Source organism: Lemur catta, chromosome 14 (assembly GCF_020740605.2).
Source record: "Lemur catta isolate mLemCat1 chromosome 14, mLemCat1.pri, whole genome shotgun sequence".
In the NCBI taxonomy this organism is placed as follows: domain Eukaryota; kingdom Metazoa; phylum Chordata; class Mammalia; order Primates; family Lemuridae; genus Lemur; species Lemur catta.
Window position 1 is genome coordinate 21,386,097 of NC_059141.1, and position 16,402 is coordinate 21,402,498.

At 50.0% G+C, this 16,402-nt stretch overlaps 1 protein-coding gene across 1 annotated transcript in view; it reads right to left on the minus strand.

Annotated features, from left to right (window-relative positions):
- Positions 1–5,444, minus strand: part of NEURL1 (neuralized E3 ubiquitin protein ligase 1) — a 69,973-nt gene extending 64,529 nt beyond the window's left edge. The window contains exon 1 of the mRNA XM_045568468.1: positions 4,974–5,444. Coding sequence (XP_045424424.1) covers positions 4,974–5,058 — 85 coding nt within the window. The 5' untranslated portion in view covers positions 5,059–5,444. The remainder of the gene's footprint in view (positions 1–4,973) is intronic.
- Positions 5,445–16,402: the final 10,958 nt, after the last annotated feature.

The following is a 16,402-nucleotide window of genomic DNA, read 5'->3' on the forward strand; positions in this document are numbered from 1 at the left end:
ATCCACAGGCGTCGTGACAACCAAGGAAGGAGCCCAGACTACGGGAAGATCTGTGGCTTGGCCAAAGAATGGAGACCCTGAATATCCGATCATGGAAGTCCATACGGGGAAGGGGCATGATGAAATTAGTACCATAGGAAGATCACTCTGGCAGAATGTGAAGTCAGAAAAGTGGCTAGGACCTTGTCCAAGGAGGACCCATCCCCTAGCTCCACCCCCAGAGAGCAGTGGAAAAGCTCAGTGTCTACAGACAAGTTCCCACGGCTCACTCTGGCCCACCTTAAGAATCAAGGCCCTTAGCCAACCTTAGCACCTCCTCCTCAGCCCCTCAGGAGCCTCAGCCATCATAGAAAAAAGACTGGACACAACAGGTGTCTGGCTGGTGTCACATCCAGCCAGAGCCAGAAGAGGACAGTCTCCCTGCGGCTGTCACAACCAGTGGCTTTGTGAAGTGCCCGATTCAAGAAGCACTACCTTTTGAAAGATGGGAGGTCCACGCCTAGGTATATACCCAGAGGAGCTGAAAACAGGTGTTCAAACAAAAACTTATACACAAATGTGCATAGCAGTATTATTCATAAAAACCAAAAGGTAGAAACAACCCAAGGTCCATCAACTGATGAATGGGTAAACAAAATCTGGCATATTCACACAATGGAATATTATTCAACCATAAAAAGAAAAGAAGATACATGCTACAACATGGACGAACCTTGAAAACATTATGCTAAGAAAAGACAGACACAAAGGACATATATTATTCATTTACATGAAATGTCCAGAATAGGCAAATCCATAGAGACAGAGAATAGATTAGTGGTTGCCAGGGACTTGGGGGAGGGGTGATGGGAGTGACTGCTCAATGGGCATGGGTTTCCTTTTGGGTGGTGAAATACTCTGGAATTGGATAAAGGTGGTGGTTACACAACATTGTAAATGTGCTAAATGTCACCGAATTATATACTTTAAAATGGTCAAAATGGTGAACTTTAAGTAAATTCTACCACAATCATAAAAAAAGATGGGCAGTGGCCCATCCAATCCCCATCTGTGGGTGACCACTGAGGCTGAATAAGTCTTCCCAATGGGTTTCCTAGTTGCCTGTTCCTCAACACTTAGCTCTGAGCAGGCAGGCACCGGGAAAGAGCTGGGAAAGGAGGAAAATCTTTATTCTCTGTATCTTTCTCCAGGAAGCATGACCCCACTGCCCTAGTCACTCTGCCCCTCACTGCAAATACACCTACACGCACCTGATCCCCTCCAAGCCTTTGCTTGTTCCCTCCATGTCCGGCTCAAATCCTTCCCTGATGCCCCTTCTCTGATCTCTGCCCACACATTTGGGGTTTCAACAGTCTAACCGGCCAGGCACAGTGGCTCATGCCTGTAATCCTAGCACTCTGGGAGGCCAAGGCGGGAGGATTGCTTGAGGTCAGAAGTTCGAGACCAACCTGAGCAAGAATAAGACCCCATCCCTACTAAAAATAGAAAAAATTAGCTAAGCATGTTGGCATGCGCCTATAATCCCAGCTCCTTGGGAGGCTGAGGCAGGAGGATGGCTTGAGCCCAGGAGTTTGAGGTTGCTGTGAGCTAGGTTGATGTCATGGCACTCTAGCCTGGGCAACAGAGTGAGACTCTGTCTCAAAAACAAAAAAACAAAAACCAGTCTAACCAAGCAAGTATTTGATTCCATTCTCTCTCTCAGCCTTGCTTTTTGAATAGATCTCCAGCCTGTGAAAGCCCAGTGATGTCAAGAGCCCTCACTCCTGAGCCAGGCACCCAGGAGCTCCTTGGGCACTGCCTATTGGCCCTAAGCCCAGAGCTATACCATGGACCTCTCCTAGACCAACGCTGTCCAAAAGCTGGGGGGAATCACCAGCAGTGGAGTGTGGTCAGTGTGTCTCCAGGAAGAAGACCAAAGTCTACCACCCAAGAGGTGGTGGTCCAGTCCCATCTCATGTCAGCCTGACAGCCAGACAAATCTTTGATCACCAATCAGTCCCAGAGTGCCTAGTACACAAAATCCTTTCCAGTTGTTTTAATTAAAATGGTGAGGAATCAAGAGGTGGCAATTATAGGAGAGAAAAAAGGTTGAGACAATTGCTCCATCTCCACCCCCAGCAAATTTCTGGATGGGTATTGATCAGAATGAGAGGTGAATTCCAGGTGAGTACAGAGAAATCCCCGCAGAACTGGGCGGGTGGGAAGAATCATAGCCTACCGGGGTCAACACCAATAAATGAGAATGGAATTCTGGATGGCCACTGAAATATCAGAGAAGACACCTAGGTCAATGCTCATAGGAAGGAATGTAGAGTGAACATCAAACAATTGCAGAATAAAAGTGACGGTTCTATTAGAATGGGCAAGTGGGAACTGGTCCCTAGAAGCCAGGCTGAGGAGGATCCGGGGACCATGGATGAAGGACAGAGGGCACCAGTAGGTAGGTAGCCTTCTTCGACACACTCTATCCTTCATTTCAGGCTAGGAAGGGGCAGAATCAAAATTCCCATGGCCACTTCCAGTAGGTGTGTGGATGGGGGCGGACCCCTCCTGCCTCCTGCCAAAGACCCTAGCCACACAGTCCCAAACTTTAGATTTAAAAAGGTACAATTACTTGAGTCTCCTCTGGGTTTCCCTAGAGTCCAGGATGGAGCAGAGCCTTCTCAAGGGGACAGTCTGTGAGTACTAAAACACACTAAGTCAACTCACTGGCCCCCGCTAAGCCCAGCCCCTGAAGGCCCTGAAGGCCCGAGCCCAGTTTTGCCACTTTAATTTGGGCAAAGCACTGTCCTTTTCCTTCATTCTTCTCCCTCATGAAGGAGGTTAAACTCATGATGTTCGTGGGTTCCTCCATCATCAGGAATCAATTTCCAATGCTCAGAAACAGTCTTTATACATGTTAACACTGATAGTTTATTTCTGATTATAAAAATAATACTTGTTTATTGTAAAAATTTTAGAAAAGAACAAAACAAAACAAAAAAAATTTCATATGATCCCATTACCCAGAGAAAACCATTGCTAACCTTTTGGAAACTTTCCTTACTACCTTTTTTGTTTGTTTTGTTTTGGTTGGTGTTGGGTATTTTTGTTGTTGTTGCTTGTTTGGGTTTTTTTTTTTTTTTTTTTTTGAGTCAGAATCTTGCTCTGTTACCCAGGCTCGAGTGCAGGCTGGAGTGCAGTGGTACAATTATAGCTCACTGCAGCCTCGAACTCCTAGGCTAAAGCAATCCTTCTGCTTCAACCTCCCGAGTAGCTGGGACTACAGGTGCGCACCACCATGCCTGGCTATTTTCTTTTTAATTTTTTTTTAGCAATTGGGTCTCTCTATGTTGCCTAGGCTGGTTTTGAACTCCTGGCCTTGGGCCATCCTCCGGCCTTGGCCTTTCAAAGTGCTGGGATTACAGGCATGAGCCACCTTGCCTGACCTCATATAATTGTTTTAAACAAAATTGGCATCGTATAGTCTTTACGATGTTGTATTCTGTCATTTTGCCATAAGCATTTTCCCAAGTCATTAAATATTCTTCAAAAATATAATTTTAATGACTGTATAGTACTCCATTGAGAGTATATACCATAATTACTGAGCATGTAAGTTGTTTTCCTACTATAAATAACACTTCCATGAACATCCTAGTCTAGTGTTATTAAGTATTTGACTGCATCTCCATTTCCATAGGATTAATTCTTGTAGGTAGAATTACAAGGTCATCAAATTGATATTTTAAAAGGGTTTGACATGTATTGTCATATAAATTTCTAGGAAAAGACAACAAACCAATTGATTTTCCTGAGCCAAGTGAGAGCTGGAGTTCTAAAAGAGTTGGAGTTAGGATGAAAGAGAGTGGTCCTCTCCCCTAGTCTTAACCATCCAGCAAAAGAGGGGACAGGATTCAAAGTCAGAAAATACGGGTCTGCAGCCTAGCTTCACCTCTCACTGGGTTTGGGAACCTGAAACAAGCCTTGGTTCTCCTCACCTGTAAAATGGGTATGATTAGCTCTGCTAACTACCTAGAGCAATTGCCTGCTCCCTGAAAAGGTGTTTGTGAAAGTTCTTTGCAAGTGTTGATGTTTTGTGTTAAAGGGCATTATTACTGTTGTCCTTCTCATACCCTGGGGGTCTGAGAAAATGAGGTATTCTCTGTGAAAGCCCACGGGGCTTCCCTTCCTGGCTTTTAACCATCAGAATGCCCAAGAGGAGTGCCACTGGTTCTGAGGTGACAGAAAAGCAGCTTCCTGAAAGGAATTAGTAGAGTCTGAGGGCCCGGGAAGACACAGCGATGGACGCTGCGAGACCGGAGACCGGGGGCTGGGCCTAGGGCCACCCCGCAGGGTTCTGGGTGGATCTGGGGACATAGACAGCAAAGACTCTCCTGGTAAATGTCCCTCGGTTTCAAGGCTTCCAGCCCCTCCTTTCTAGGGTTCTGACTGGATATCTGATCTTTGGGGGAACTGGAAACCAAGGTGATTCAAGGGATTCAAAAACAGCAGAGGACCCCAGGAACCATCAGCTCTGACCCCTTCTTCCAGGCTGCTACAAGTCAGTCTGGATGTTTAAGACCCTCTCATTGAAAATGCAACTAGTGCTTCCAGCCTGACCTCGCCAGCCGCAGGCGGATGAAAAGGAGACCGTGGCGCCTCCCTGAGAAGCTCAGCCGGACGACCTAAGCTTCCCTCCACACTCCCTGCTCCCCTGTCCACCCGGCAGATGTCCTTCCCCGCCTCTCCGTGCCGCCTAGCGTCAGGGCCTGAGGGGACTCCAGTGACGTGCCCAGTGCTGGCAGGAAGAGCTGCGCAGACCCCAGGAGCGCCATCCTGCTCGGTTTTCACCGCCACCGCCGGCAGCCCCGCACCCCCAGCCCACCTCACGGCCAGATGTGCATCCCCAGTCTCCAAATAAGCATAACAGGTGGCATCTGCCGTCCTCCCCAACCGCGCCTCCCCGCCCCTCCGCCGGCCGCGAAGCCTACCTTTGAGGTTCTGGGAGTGGCCCCGCGGCGCCCGGCTCGGGTTTCCCCGGGGCAGAGAGGGGATACTGGAGAAGTTGTTGCCCATGGCATTCGGCCCCGGGGGGTGCGGCGCTCGCGGGGGCCGGCGGGGCCGGGCGGCGGCGGCGGTCCCGTGTGCGGGTGTGCGCGCGCCGGTGCGCGCCGCCAGGGGAGGGCCCCGGTGGGGCTGCGGCCGGGGGCGGGCGGGCGGCTGCTCTCCTGCCTGGCCGTGGGCTTCGCGGTCCCCGGCGGGCCCTGCTCGCCGCGGGGGTCCTCGCGCCAGCCGGCTACCCGCCTCCCCTTCCCCGCGGCGGGGCCGGGGGCCGCGGGCGGGCCCCTGGGCCGGGGCCGGCGGCGCCCGGGACTCCCCTCCTCCTCCCGCCGGCGCTCGGGCTCCGGCTGGCGGTGGGCGGCGCGGCGGCGGCGGCGGCGCGCTCCCCCGGGGCCATAGAGTCGGGGCTCCAGGCGCCGGTGCTCAGCGGCTCTGCCCGCCCGGAGGCTCGGCTGCTCGGCGGCCGACTCGGTCCCCGCCCGCGGGGACGGCCGCTGCGGTGACGTGCGTGGCGCCCTCCCGCCGGCGGGTCGGCACGGAGCGGGGCTGGTCTCCCCCGGCCGCCCCCGCCGTCGCCAGGATTCCCTCGCCCTGGTTGTTATGGTGACAGCTGCGCCGGTGAATGAGCGTCTTAGCGACACGCGCGCGCCCGCTCGGCCAGATGTGGCCCCGGGGCGCGACGCGTTCTCGGCTGCCACCAAGGTCTCGGCGCCGCGGGGGCCCGGGCCCGGCGCGGGTGGGGGTAAGGGCGAAGATTGGGGTTCCGGGCGTTGGCCTCATTCCTCTCGCCCGGCAGTGAAACTCGGGCGTGAAAACAAGAGTAACAGAACTGCAAGAACGTTGAGCTCCCTGGACGCCAGGGCCGAGGGGAGATAGCGCCAATTTATAGTTTCCCCAGCACCGGGTACAGGTGTTTTTCCTTGAGTGAAAAGCTCAAGAAAAAACCTAAATGAGCGAATGGGTGATTGAATAAAGGAATTGAGATTAGGTACCGCAGCACCTGACCTTCCACTTCAGAGCAAGAACCGCGGCAGCACCGTCACTGGACAGACGGCCATGCGGGCCTCTGGATGCCTGCAGAACAGACCCACAAGGCTGGGCCTCTGGTCAAGCCAGAGGAACAGATTTCAGGGACAAACCATCAGAGAACCACCAACTTTGAACTGAGTGGTTCTGTCAGCTATAATGGCCCATGAGTGGGGCGGGGTGGGGGGGGGTGTCATGCAGCCTCTAGCAGTCAGAAGGCTTCCTGGGGGAAGGGAGCTTCAGCAAGTGCCCCATTCAAATGATTCTTCAATCAGTGTACCTCAACACTGCTACCAAGAAGCCTGCAAGTAGGGAAAATGAAGTCATTCTCCTCCTACCTGTACCTGGAGTATCTCTTCTCCCAGGCTATCCGGGTAGAAATGCTCCAAGGTCCCTCCCTCGTCCCAGAAAATCAACCTTCCAGCTCCTCTAGGTCATCCCCAGCTCCCTGATCCAGAGTCCAGTGAAGACATGGGCAGGCAATGGGCACCTCATCCATCCTCTTCTGGAAGGTTCTTCCCCTAAGTTTCCATGTGACAGCTCCTCGTTCGTTATTCAGACACAGTTCATGTCCTGATCTTCCCTAACCATCCCAACTGAAGAACCCCCACCACTCTGGCACTTTCCATATCGTTATTCTGTTTTATTTTCTTCATAGCTTCTATATAGAATTAGTTTAAAAGTAGCCTTTCCCCTTGCTCATGTTCTGCCTTCCCCACTAGGACATAAGCTCTGGGAGGGGTCAGCGTAGGTCCATCACATCCGCCTTGGTGTCCCTAGCCCCTGAGAGAGTGCCTGGCACGTGACAGAGGAAGTCACTGTAGAATGGATGAATCCCCCTGCCTGCCAGCAAAACTCCACAAAGTCCCTTGGGAATAGAGCCTTCTGGACCACCCTTTGTTTCCCCTCTGCCCTCCACCCCACCCCATTCCAGGCATCACACCCTTAAAGGTCTGGGACTCCAGGAGAGCTAGAAATATCTGTGGCAGCTGCTCTCTGGAGTCTGGAGGGAAAGACAGCCCCGACCCCGGCCTCCAGCCTCTCGGATGCCCAGGATCACGTGCCCAGCTAGCTGCAGATGGCCCCGGCGGGTCAGGGACTGCTGTCTTATTTATGGGCAGTATCTTCCCAAAGCGCACTCCCAGCTGATGACTCAGGCGTCAGAAATCCATGGGCTCTGAACAGCATCACACTCACACATTTGCACACACACCTCTACCCTATCTCACACACTGACTTGCACACACACGCACGCATCCACACCCACACTGGCTTACATACGCCCTGAAACCTGCCGGAATGAAGTCATGGTGAGCAGCTGCTGGGATCGGGCCTTTTACAAGTCAGAATAAATATGAGGACTCTGTATAGACGAGACAGATTCCCCTTGAGTGTGTGTGAAATGCAAGGTCCTGGCTAGGATTTGCAGATGGTGGCTGCTGGGAGGCTCGGGGCTCTTGCTAGTGTAGTCCCACCTCTCCCTCCTCCTGAAAAGAGCAGCGGAGGCAGGGGCAGGGGGATGGGGGGTGGCAAGGCCCCAAAGGTAGAGAACGACAGGGGTGTCACAGGCCCCACACGACCTAAACCTGTGGACAAAGCAGGGGAGAGATGGAGAAGGTCAAAAGAAAGGAGGGGGCCGGGCGCGGTGGCTCACGCCTGTAATCCTAGCTCTCTGGGAGGCTGAGGCGAGTGGATCATTTGAGCTCAGGAGTTCGAGACCAGCCTGAGCAAGAGCGAGACCCCCGTCTCTACTAAAAATAGAAAGAAAGTATATGGACAGCTAAAAATATATAGAGAAAAATTAGCCGGGCAGAGTGGCGCATGCCTGTAGTCCCAGCCACCCGGGAGGCTGAGGCAGGAGGATTGCTTGAGCCCAGGGGTTCGAGGTTGCTGTGAGCCAGGCTGATGCCACGGCACTCTAGCCCAGGCAACAGAGTGAGACTCTGTCTCAAAAAAATAAATAAATAAATAAAGGAGGGAAGTGAGGGCCTAAGTCCAGAGGCAGAGACTCTGGACTCTGCAGAGACTCTGCAGCCTGACCCCAGGGAGCCCCAAAGGAAGGTGACAGGCATCAGGGACAAAGGCAGGGAACTGAGGGCAGCACAGAAACATCCCCTGACCTGAGAGGGAGGGTCAAGGAGATGATGGGAGTATCAACAAGGCTGGGATCCGGATGAGGGGAAGAGGGCATCCCTGGCACAAAACTGAAGGAAGTGTTGACTCTCAAGTTCATGCAGATGCCAACCTTGCATTTGCCCCAGCAAGAGAGTGAGAGCCTCTGACATTTTGCACCCTAGGCCCCCTCCCTAGCTAGTTCTTTCCAGAGCGCTCTGTACTGAGAGAGGGGGACACCACCATTAAGTGTCAACTCTGTCTCTGTCCAGGCAGGGACCTAGAGGAGGTGGGTGTGGATGACAGTGACCCTTCTGAGGGGTCTTGTGCTTCAGAAACCCTTCTCTGGCAGGGACTGTGGTTAGACCCAGTTCAGAGGTCAGAGAATGCCAGCCTCCCTGGGCTTTGGGCAGAGCCTCAAGACCTTTAAGCCATCCTTCACCACGGCAGCCGCCAGGGGGCAGAGAAGCAGCTTCCATGTGGCCATGGCCCCCAGGGCCTTCCCAGCCCCATCAGGGAAGGGAGGAGGGAGAAGGAACCTGCCAGATTGGTTCCTAAACGGATGGAATCACTATCTTGGTGGCTTCAGTGGAAACTATTAATACCCCCAAGGTGGTGCTCCAGCACCTGTCATCGTGGCAACCCCCCCGAACAGTGAGGATTCTGAGTGTAGCACCTGAGTGTAGCACCAGTACCCTTGTGGCCTTGTGTGTGCCTGGGTGGGCACTGTGACTGCTCACACCGGCGTGCAGGAGAGGGAGGACCTCAGGCAGGGACTTCTCCCATCCTCTCCTCTTCCCCGCTCCCCCTGCCCTTCTCTGCTTCTCCCCACCCTTGTCCCTTTCCCTCTGCGCTGTCTCTCTGCTCTTCCTGCCTGGTTCACCTCCCCCTTCCCCTTCTTTCTCACCCTCCACAGCTCCCAGGTCAGTTCAAATCTTGAAGAGTCACCATGTTGGTAAAATAATAGAATATTTGACAGACAGTCCACTTTCTTCCCTCCCTGAGCCCCCGCACACTGGGCCCAGAACCAGCCACAGGGATGACCCCCACCATGCAAGCAAGAGTGGGGGTCATCTAGGCCAAGCTGTGCCCCCCCAGGTACTTTGGGATTAGGCTTCACTCTTTGCCCAGTGGCCATTTATTGAGCACCACATGTCTGCCTGGCACTGAGTGAGGTGCAGTTTCCTTGCTAGCACCATGGAGCAGCCTGTCCTGTGCTTCAGTCCACTCCAGCCCCAGCTCCCCAGCTCCCCGGCCTGAGTTCAGAGCTGAACACACAGTGGGTCTCACTGAATGCTGACTACTTAGCTGGGCAGTTGGCTCTGAGCTCCAAACCTTTCTGATCATGTATCCCTAGCAGTAATAAATGTTTAAACCTGTACCTAATATTGTATATTTATTTATTTGTAATGTCTACATATGTACTACTGTATTCATATTGCATATGTTATGAAACATACACTAAATAGAAAAATCAGATTTAAAAATGGATCGGCTGGGAATGGTGGCTCACACCTTTAATCCCAGCACTTTAGGAAGCCGAGACAGGAGGATTGCTTGAAACCAGGAGTTTGAGACCAGCCTGGACAACATAGCAAGACCCAGTCTCTACAAAAAAATTTTAAAATCAGCAGGGTGTGGTGGCACACACCTGTAGTCCCAGCTACTCCGGACACTGAGGTGGGAGGATCACTTGAGCCCAGGAGTTTGAGGTTACAGTTAGCTATGATGGTGTCACTGCACTCCAGCCTGGGTGACAGAGCAAGATCCTGTCTCAATAAATAAATAAATTAATTAATAAAATAAAATGAGAGGATCATCTTGCCCTCCTCGTGGTGTACACACACTCTAAACTAGTAATTCTCAAATTCAAATGTGCATTGGAATCATCTATGAGGGCTTAGGGAGAGGGTAATTAAAACGCAGATTCCCAGGCCCCACCTCCAGAGATTCTGATTCAGCAGAATCTGATACAGGTCGCTTATTGATCGCACGTTGGGAAACTGCTCTGTATGGTCACACGTCCTAGTTGGGAGGATGGAGTTTAAAGAAGGCCTGCAGGCTTTCCCCAGGAAAGCTGGCCATCACATGGTGACCAGGCCAGAGCGGGCTGCCACCTAAGGAGGGCTAATGTCACTGGAAGGTGGCTATACAGGGAGGGTGGGACCCTAGTCCCTTCCTCTGCTCCACAGACTGGCCCTCCAGGAGGTGGCCCCTGGACCCAGGATCAATTGTCAGATCTTTACAGACCCTGAGCCCATCAGGTCAAATTTGCAAAAATATCCCACATTAAACATAATTTTCTTGCATTAAACATTTTGAAAGGATTTTTTAAATTTTCATTTTGAAATTATTGGACTGCAAGGAACTCATTAAAGTTATAACTGGCTTTCTTTCTTTCTTTCTTTCTTTTTTATTTTTTTGAAACAGGGTCTCACTCTGTTGCCCCGGCTAGAGTGCAGTGGTGTCATCATAGCTGGTTTCATTTCTAAGCAACCGTGCATGTGTCCAATTTCTTGCCAAGACATTGATACAACATAGGCGTTTAAGTGAACATTTATTAATTCTGATTTTGAAGTGTTCCTTTCAAAATTTGGAGGCAATAATGTTTTTTTCTGGTCTCAAGCAGACCCTTTAAAAGCCCATAGGCTTCAGTACTGGGCCTACGGTGCCCTGGGAAAAAACCCAGGCCTGAGGACAAGCATTCCCAAAGTTGCATCTTGAACATCAAAGGTTGCATCAGAGGACAGACAGAGATCCCTGTAGGGAACAGAAAGGAAAATGCCCAGTGCCAGAAAAAGGACAGCGTGCCCCTGTCTGGGGAATCCTGTGTACTGACTTCCAAGTCCAGCGTCTATTGGCTCATCCCAGGGCTACTTGCCCAGACAACTGTGACAGGTGACATTTATGAAGCACTTACTCATACTTACCAGGCCTTGGTCTAAGCACTTCCCATGCGTCACTTCGTTTAAGTCTGGAAACAACCCTGTGAGATAGGTACTATTATTGCCATTGTTATTATTACAATTATTATTATTGCCACGTTACAAGTGAAAATCGCAAGGCTCGGGGGAGCTAAGTCACTTGCCTAGGACACCGTATCTAGCGCTGAGGCACAGCCCTGGGATGGTCTGAGTCCAGCTCCCTGTGCCATTGTGCTTGGGCCAGGATGGGGTTCCTTTGAGTCCTGGCCTGAGGGAGACACTTGTCACAGGGGATGTCTCCTCACTGAGTTCCTGCACCAGCCCCTTCCTACTTAAGTGACGCTTAGGACTCCTGGTGGCTTCAGCTCAGCTTTCTGGAAGTCAGCCAGGGAGCAAACAGCTGCCAATGAACAGAAAATAAATTTAAAATAAAACTAAAAGCAAAGAAAGATGCTCGAAATGTTTGCAATACCCCAGCAACCCTTTTTCTTTCATAGACGTTTTAAATGGCCTTCACTTGGCAGGACCGCCTTTCCAAGAATGTTGCGAAGACCAGAGAGTCATAAAGGAAAAGTATGATAAATAGGACTCCATAAAAATGTAAAACTCCTCCGTGGCAACACTTGGACGACAAATAGGAGTCAGGAGGCGCCTCTCTAATAAGCCGATAGCCTTAAATCACGCCGTGTGCCCTGCATCCAATTTCCCCAAGTGCTGCTGGCAGCGTGACATCTCACTTCCAGCCACATTTCCTCAGAGGGCTCCCAGAGGCACACTAAAGGTGACCTCCCTGCCAAGGGGGTGCTGTCTTCCCTGTGGCTTGTAGGAAGTTTTCTCCGGGCAGAGAGAGCAGCCCTGTGTGCCGCATTCCCTCCTTCCCCTCCCCGCCATGTCTCTGTCCGGCCACCACTAGGTAGCGCTAGAACTCCACCAGAATCCCCTTTGTCTCTGGCACACTTTGGGGGGGTGGGGGGGTGGCCCTCAAGCCAATCAAAACACCTTTAAAATGTTTACACGTTGCTCTTTTTCTCTCTCAAAATGTAAAGAGCTTTTTGGGGGGAAATGTGCACCCCTATAGCTTCCAATAGCTACTTCAAAGTGAAGAAAACATGTCATGGAGGAAACCAGCCCTACTCTTGAGACGGGACCCTCTGGGAACGTTTGCTTGACTGAGGCCACTTTCTCATCTTTCACCCTGAGATGGGCTCTCCCAGCAGCGGAGGAGCCCTCCCTGCAGTCATGGTGACTGGAGGGAAGAAGGCCACCCCCACGCACTGCGACTCCCCCCCAGGACTGAGGCAGAGGCTCCCCAAGTCACCGCCCTCTTCAGGGCGCTCCTGCTCACACTGAGGTGCCCCTCTGGCTGCGTCTGGTCTGTCGCTATGTGGCCAGAGCTTGAAGGTGTGCAGTCAGCAACAAGGGCGCTTCCCCTGTGCACCCCACCCCCGCAGAGCTGGGAAACCCCACTGCCAGCCAGGCCTCTCCCACAAGCACCCTCTGCATCTATCCAGCCACACTGGGCCGTCTCAGAAATCGCTCCGTCTCATGAGTGTGTGAACGTAGGCAAGGGGAAAGGGGAGACCTGAAGTCACTTTGACTGTGGTGTGCATGGGGAGTACGAGTGGAGTTCAGAAAACCTACCCGGGTGCCCCTCTCCCCGCAGAGCAACCCACGTTTTTGCCCCCAAGTTTTGGCCCCACATACGGTGTCTGATGCCAGCATTGCAGGGTCTCCAAGCCAGAAAACCAGCGCCCCCTTAGCAGAGTCTAGCAACAACTTCCTTTCAGTTTGGTCAGAAAATCTACCTTCATAGCTTCTCAGTCATGTTAAAAAAAAGAGAGAGAGATAGAGAGAAGAGAAAATAATTTTATAAAACCTTAGCTTATTTGTCTCTTCTTAGAAAAGCAGGAGTTAAAAATATATTATGAACAAGGGAAACAGTTCTATGTTCTGTCTTGTGGGGTGAACCCCAAAAATTTAAGTGAGGAAGAAGAATGTTCAGGTTTGAACCTGATTATTTTATTTTGCATCAATCATAATATTTTAATCCTATTTTTTAAAGAGAACATTTATCTATTTACATATGGAAACATATTTAAAAATCCATAAACTCACTGTCCCAATGAACTTTGTTAATCTTTTAAAAATAAAGGTCATATATACACATTGTTTAAAAAGCTAAAGAGCACAGAAAGCTATAAAATGGAAAGAAAGTAAAAGTCTCCCCTCTTGACCACCCAATGGAAATAATTATCCACATTTCTTGTGTATTTTTCTAGCAAAAAGGGTATGCACAATACCAAAGTTGTGGCATAGAGATATATATCTTTTTTTACTTAGAGGGATGATACTACGCACAGTATACTAAACTGCTTTTTCAGCTTATCAGAATCTGTTAGAGGTCTTTTCATATGACCACACATATGTTTGCTTCATTCTTTTAATGGCTGCATAGGTCCCATTTTATGGCTGGGCCATATTTTATTCAAACAGTCCCTGGCTGATGACATTTAGGTTGTTTCCAGTTTTGTTGCCATTAAAACAAAACTATAATGAACACCCTTATTTGTTTATCTTGGCTACTTCTATAAATCTATCCATGGGGCAAATTCAGAGCTATGTAATTACTAGGTCAAAAGGCACGTGTGTTTAAACTTTTGCTTTAAATATATTGTCAAACTGTCCTACAAAAACACTACAAATTTGTCCTCCAACCATAGGCATATGAAAGTGGCCGTTTCTCTAAGCCTCACTAACATTGGGCACTATCAATCTTTTAGTTTCTAAAAACTCGGTAAGTATAAAAAGTAGCCTGATTGTTTAGTTTCCTGTTTAATCATGAATGAGGATTAGACTCTTTGCAGGATTTTTGGCCATTTGTCTTTCATTTTCTGTGAATACGTGAACGTCCTTTACCCATTTTTCTATAGCATTGTTCACCTTTTGTATTGATTTCTATGCACCTTCTGCAAAGTAAGGAAAACAGGCCTTTGTGTGGCACATGTGTGGCAAATATCTTTTTTTCAGTTTGCTATTTTTATTTTGCTTATTGGTATTTTTGTCCGCAGAAGTTTCTAATTGGTATGAGACCTACTTTGTCCATCTGCTCCTCCACAGCTGCTGAGTTCTGTGCTCTATCCCTTAAGGCCTTCTCCAGCCTCTGATTAGGAACAAATTCTCCCACATTTTCTCGTATAATTTTTATGATTTTAGTTTTAGTTTTTACATTTAAATCTTTGAACCATGTGGGATTTACTTCGGTATAAAGAATGAGGTGGAGATTCCATCTAAGTTGTCCCCAGATGGTCAGCCAGTTGTTCCTGCGCCATTTGTTAGACGGTCTGCATTCCATTTGCGTCCTCTCCCCAGTCCCTTAGGGGCCACGTGGCTCTGCACAGTCACCGAGTGGAGCTCACACAAGGGCCACGTTGCTCTCCCCAGGTCTGGCAGGATCCCACGCAGGCCCCTGCTCTCAGGGAAGCAGAGAACCAGGCCACTCAGAGACAGGGACAGGGAGGGCACTGCTGCTGTGCTACACACACAGGAACAGTAGCCTCCCAGTCCTGGAGAAAAGTGGGACGCGCATCCGATGCCTTCCCTTTGAAGGAAAAAGAAGAGAAAGAGAAACCTCAGGGGAGACGGTACTCACAACACACAACATAGTAACACAACTGCACCCGTATTTCTGAAAACACACACTATGTGCACACACACCTCACACACACCAAATATGTATGTACATGCACACCACACACATACACATGCATATGTACACACACACACATAGGTACGCGCACACACACACACACACACACACACACACACACACACACACCACTCACTTATCAGACGCAGTGAGTTTCTCCGGGAACAGGCATCCAGTCCCAAAAAGCCGTCTTAAGAACAAGAACTCCAAGAATGGTAAAGTCAATGTTTCTCAAGTAATATCCAGACTCTCTCTAAAAGAAAAAAAAAAATCTGGAAGACCCAAAAGAATATATCTGCAACACTTCAATTAGAAAAACAAACATGCCAGGCGTGGTGGCTCACGCCTGTAATCCTAGCACTCCGGGAGGTCAAGGAGGGAGGATTGCTTGAGGTCAGGAATTTGAGACCAGCCTGAGCAAGAAGATCCCATCTCTACTAAAAATAGAAAAATTAGCCAGGTGTGGTAGTGCACGCCTGTAGTCCCAGCTACTTGGGAGGCTGAGGCAGGAGGATTGCTTGAGCCCAGGAATGGGGGTGACAGAGCAAGACTTTGTCTCAAAAAAAAAAATTAAAAAAAACAAAGAAAGAAACCAAAGATATATTCTATAAAGATCATCCAATTGCAAATTAACCTGTTTACAACTTGTTTGAAAAAAACATTTAAGTCATTTAAAAGGCCGTGAATTTTAAAAATTCTCCCAGAATTAAAAGACCCTAAGAAACATAGCTTCAGACCCCTGGATCGGGGGAGTGGATTGACAAAGTTTAGTTTCAGGTATTATCATGCGGCAGATCTACAATTTAATATTTAATATCTTCCCATGCAGTGGAGCGGTGGTTTTAAAGGAGCGGTGGTTTTAAAGACGTGCCCCAAATCAAGAGTCACACGGGCAGGTAAGGGGGTAGCACTTGAGTTCCTCTGCCAGAGGCGGCCCTGTGCTCCCGGGGAGCGGCGGCACCCAGTCGTTCATTCGAGGTGGTTGGCACTTGTCCCAAGGAGCAGCAGGCAGGCCGACCCACGCTGCCCACGCCGGCCCTGGCACAAGTCTGGAAGGTCACACACCGCCACAGACAGGCAGGCTCTGCAGGTATGGTGAGGGAGAAACATCCATGATCTCTATTTTTAAGTTTTTCACAGTGGTGTGCTTAATCAGAAAAAAATGAAGATATTTTCATTGTCTAAAAGTTGTTTGCGAGTATGGAAGAAGGTCAGGGTAGCTGTAGCAGGCAGGATGAGCTAAACTGGAGGACAAATAGAAATAAAAATTATCTGGACAACTAAAAACAAATATAGAAAAAATTAGCCGGGCATGGTGGCGCATGCCTGTAGTCTCAGCTACTGGGGAGACTGAGGCAGGAGGATCGCTTAAGCCCAGGAGTCTGAGGTTGCTGTGAGCTAGGCTGACGCCACGGCACTCACTCTAGCTGGGCAACAGAGCGAGACTCTGTCTCAAAAAAATAAATAAATAAATAAAAATAAAATAAAATAAAATAAACTGGAGGACGGGCTGGACTCAGAGGGACGCTGACCTTGCATGCTCTAGGGGGCTGGTGGGAAGTTGTGTCCGTGACCGTGAGGACCCGGGATC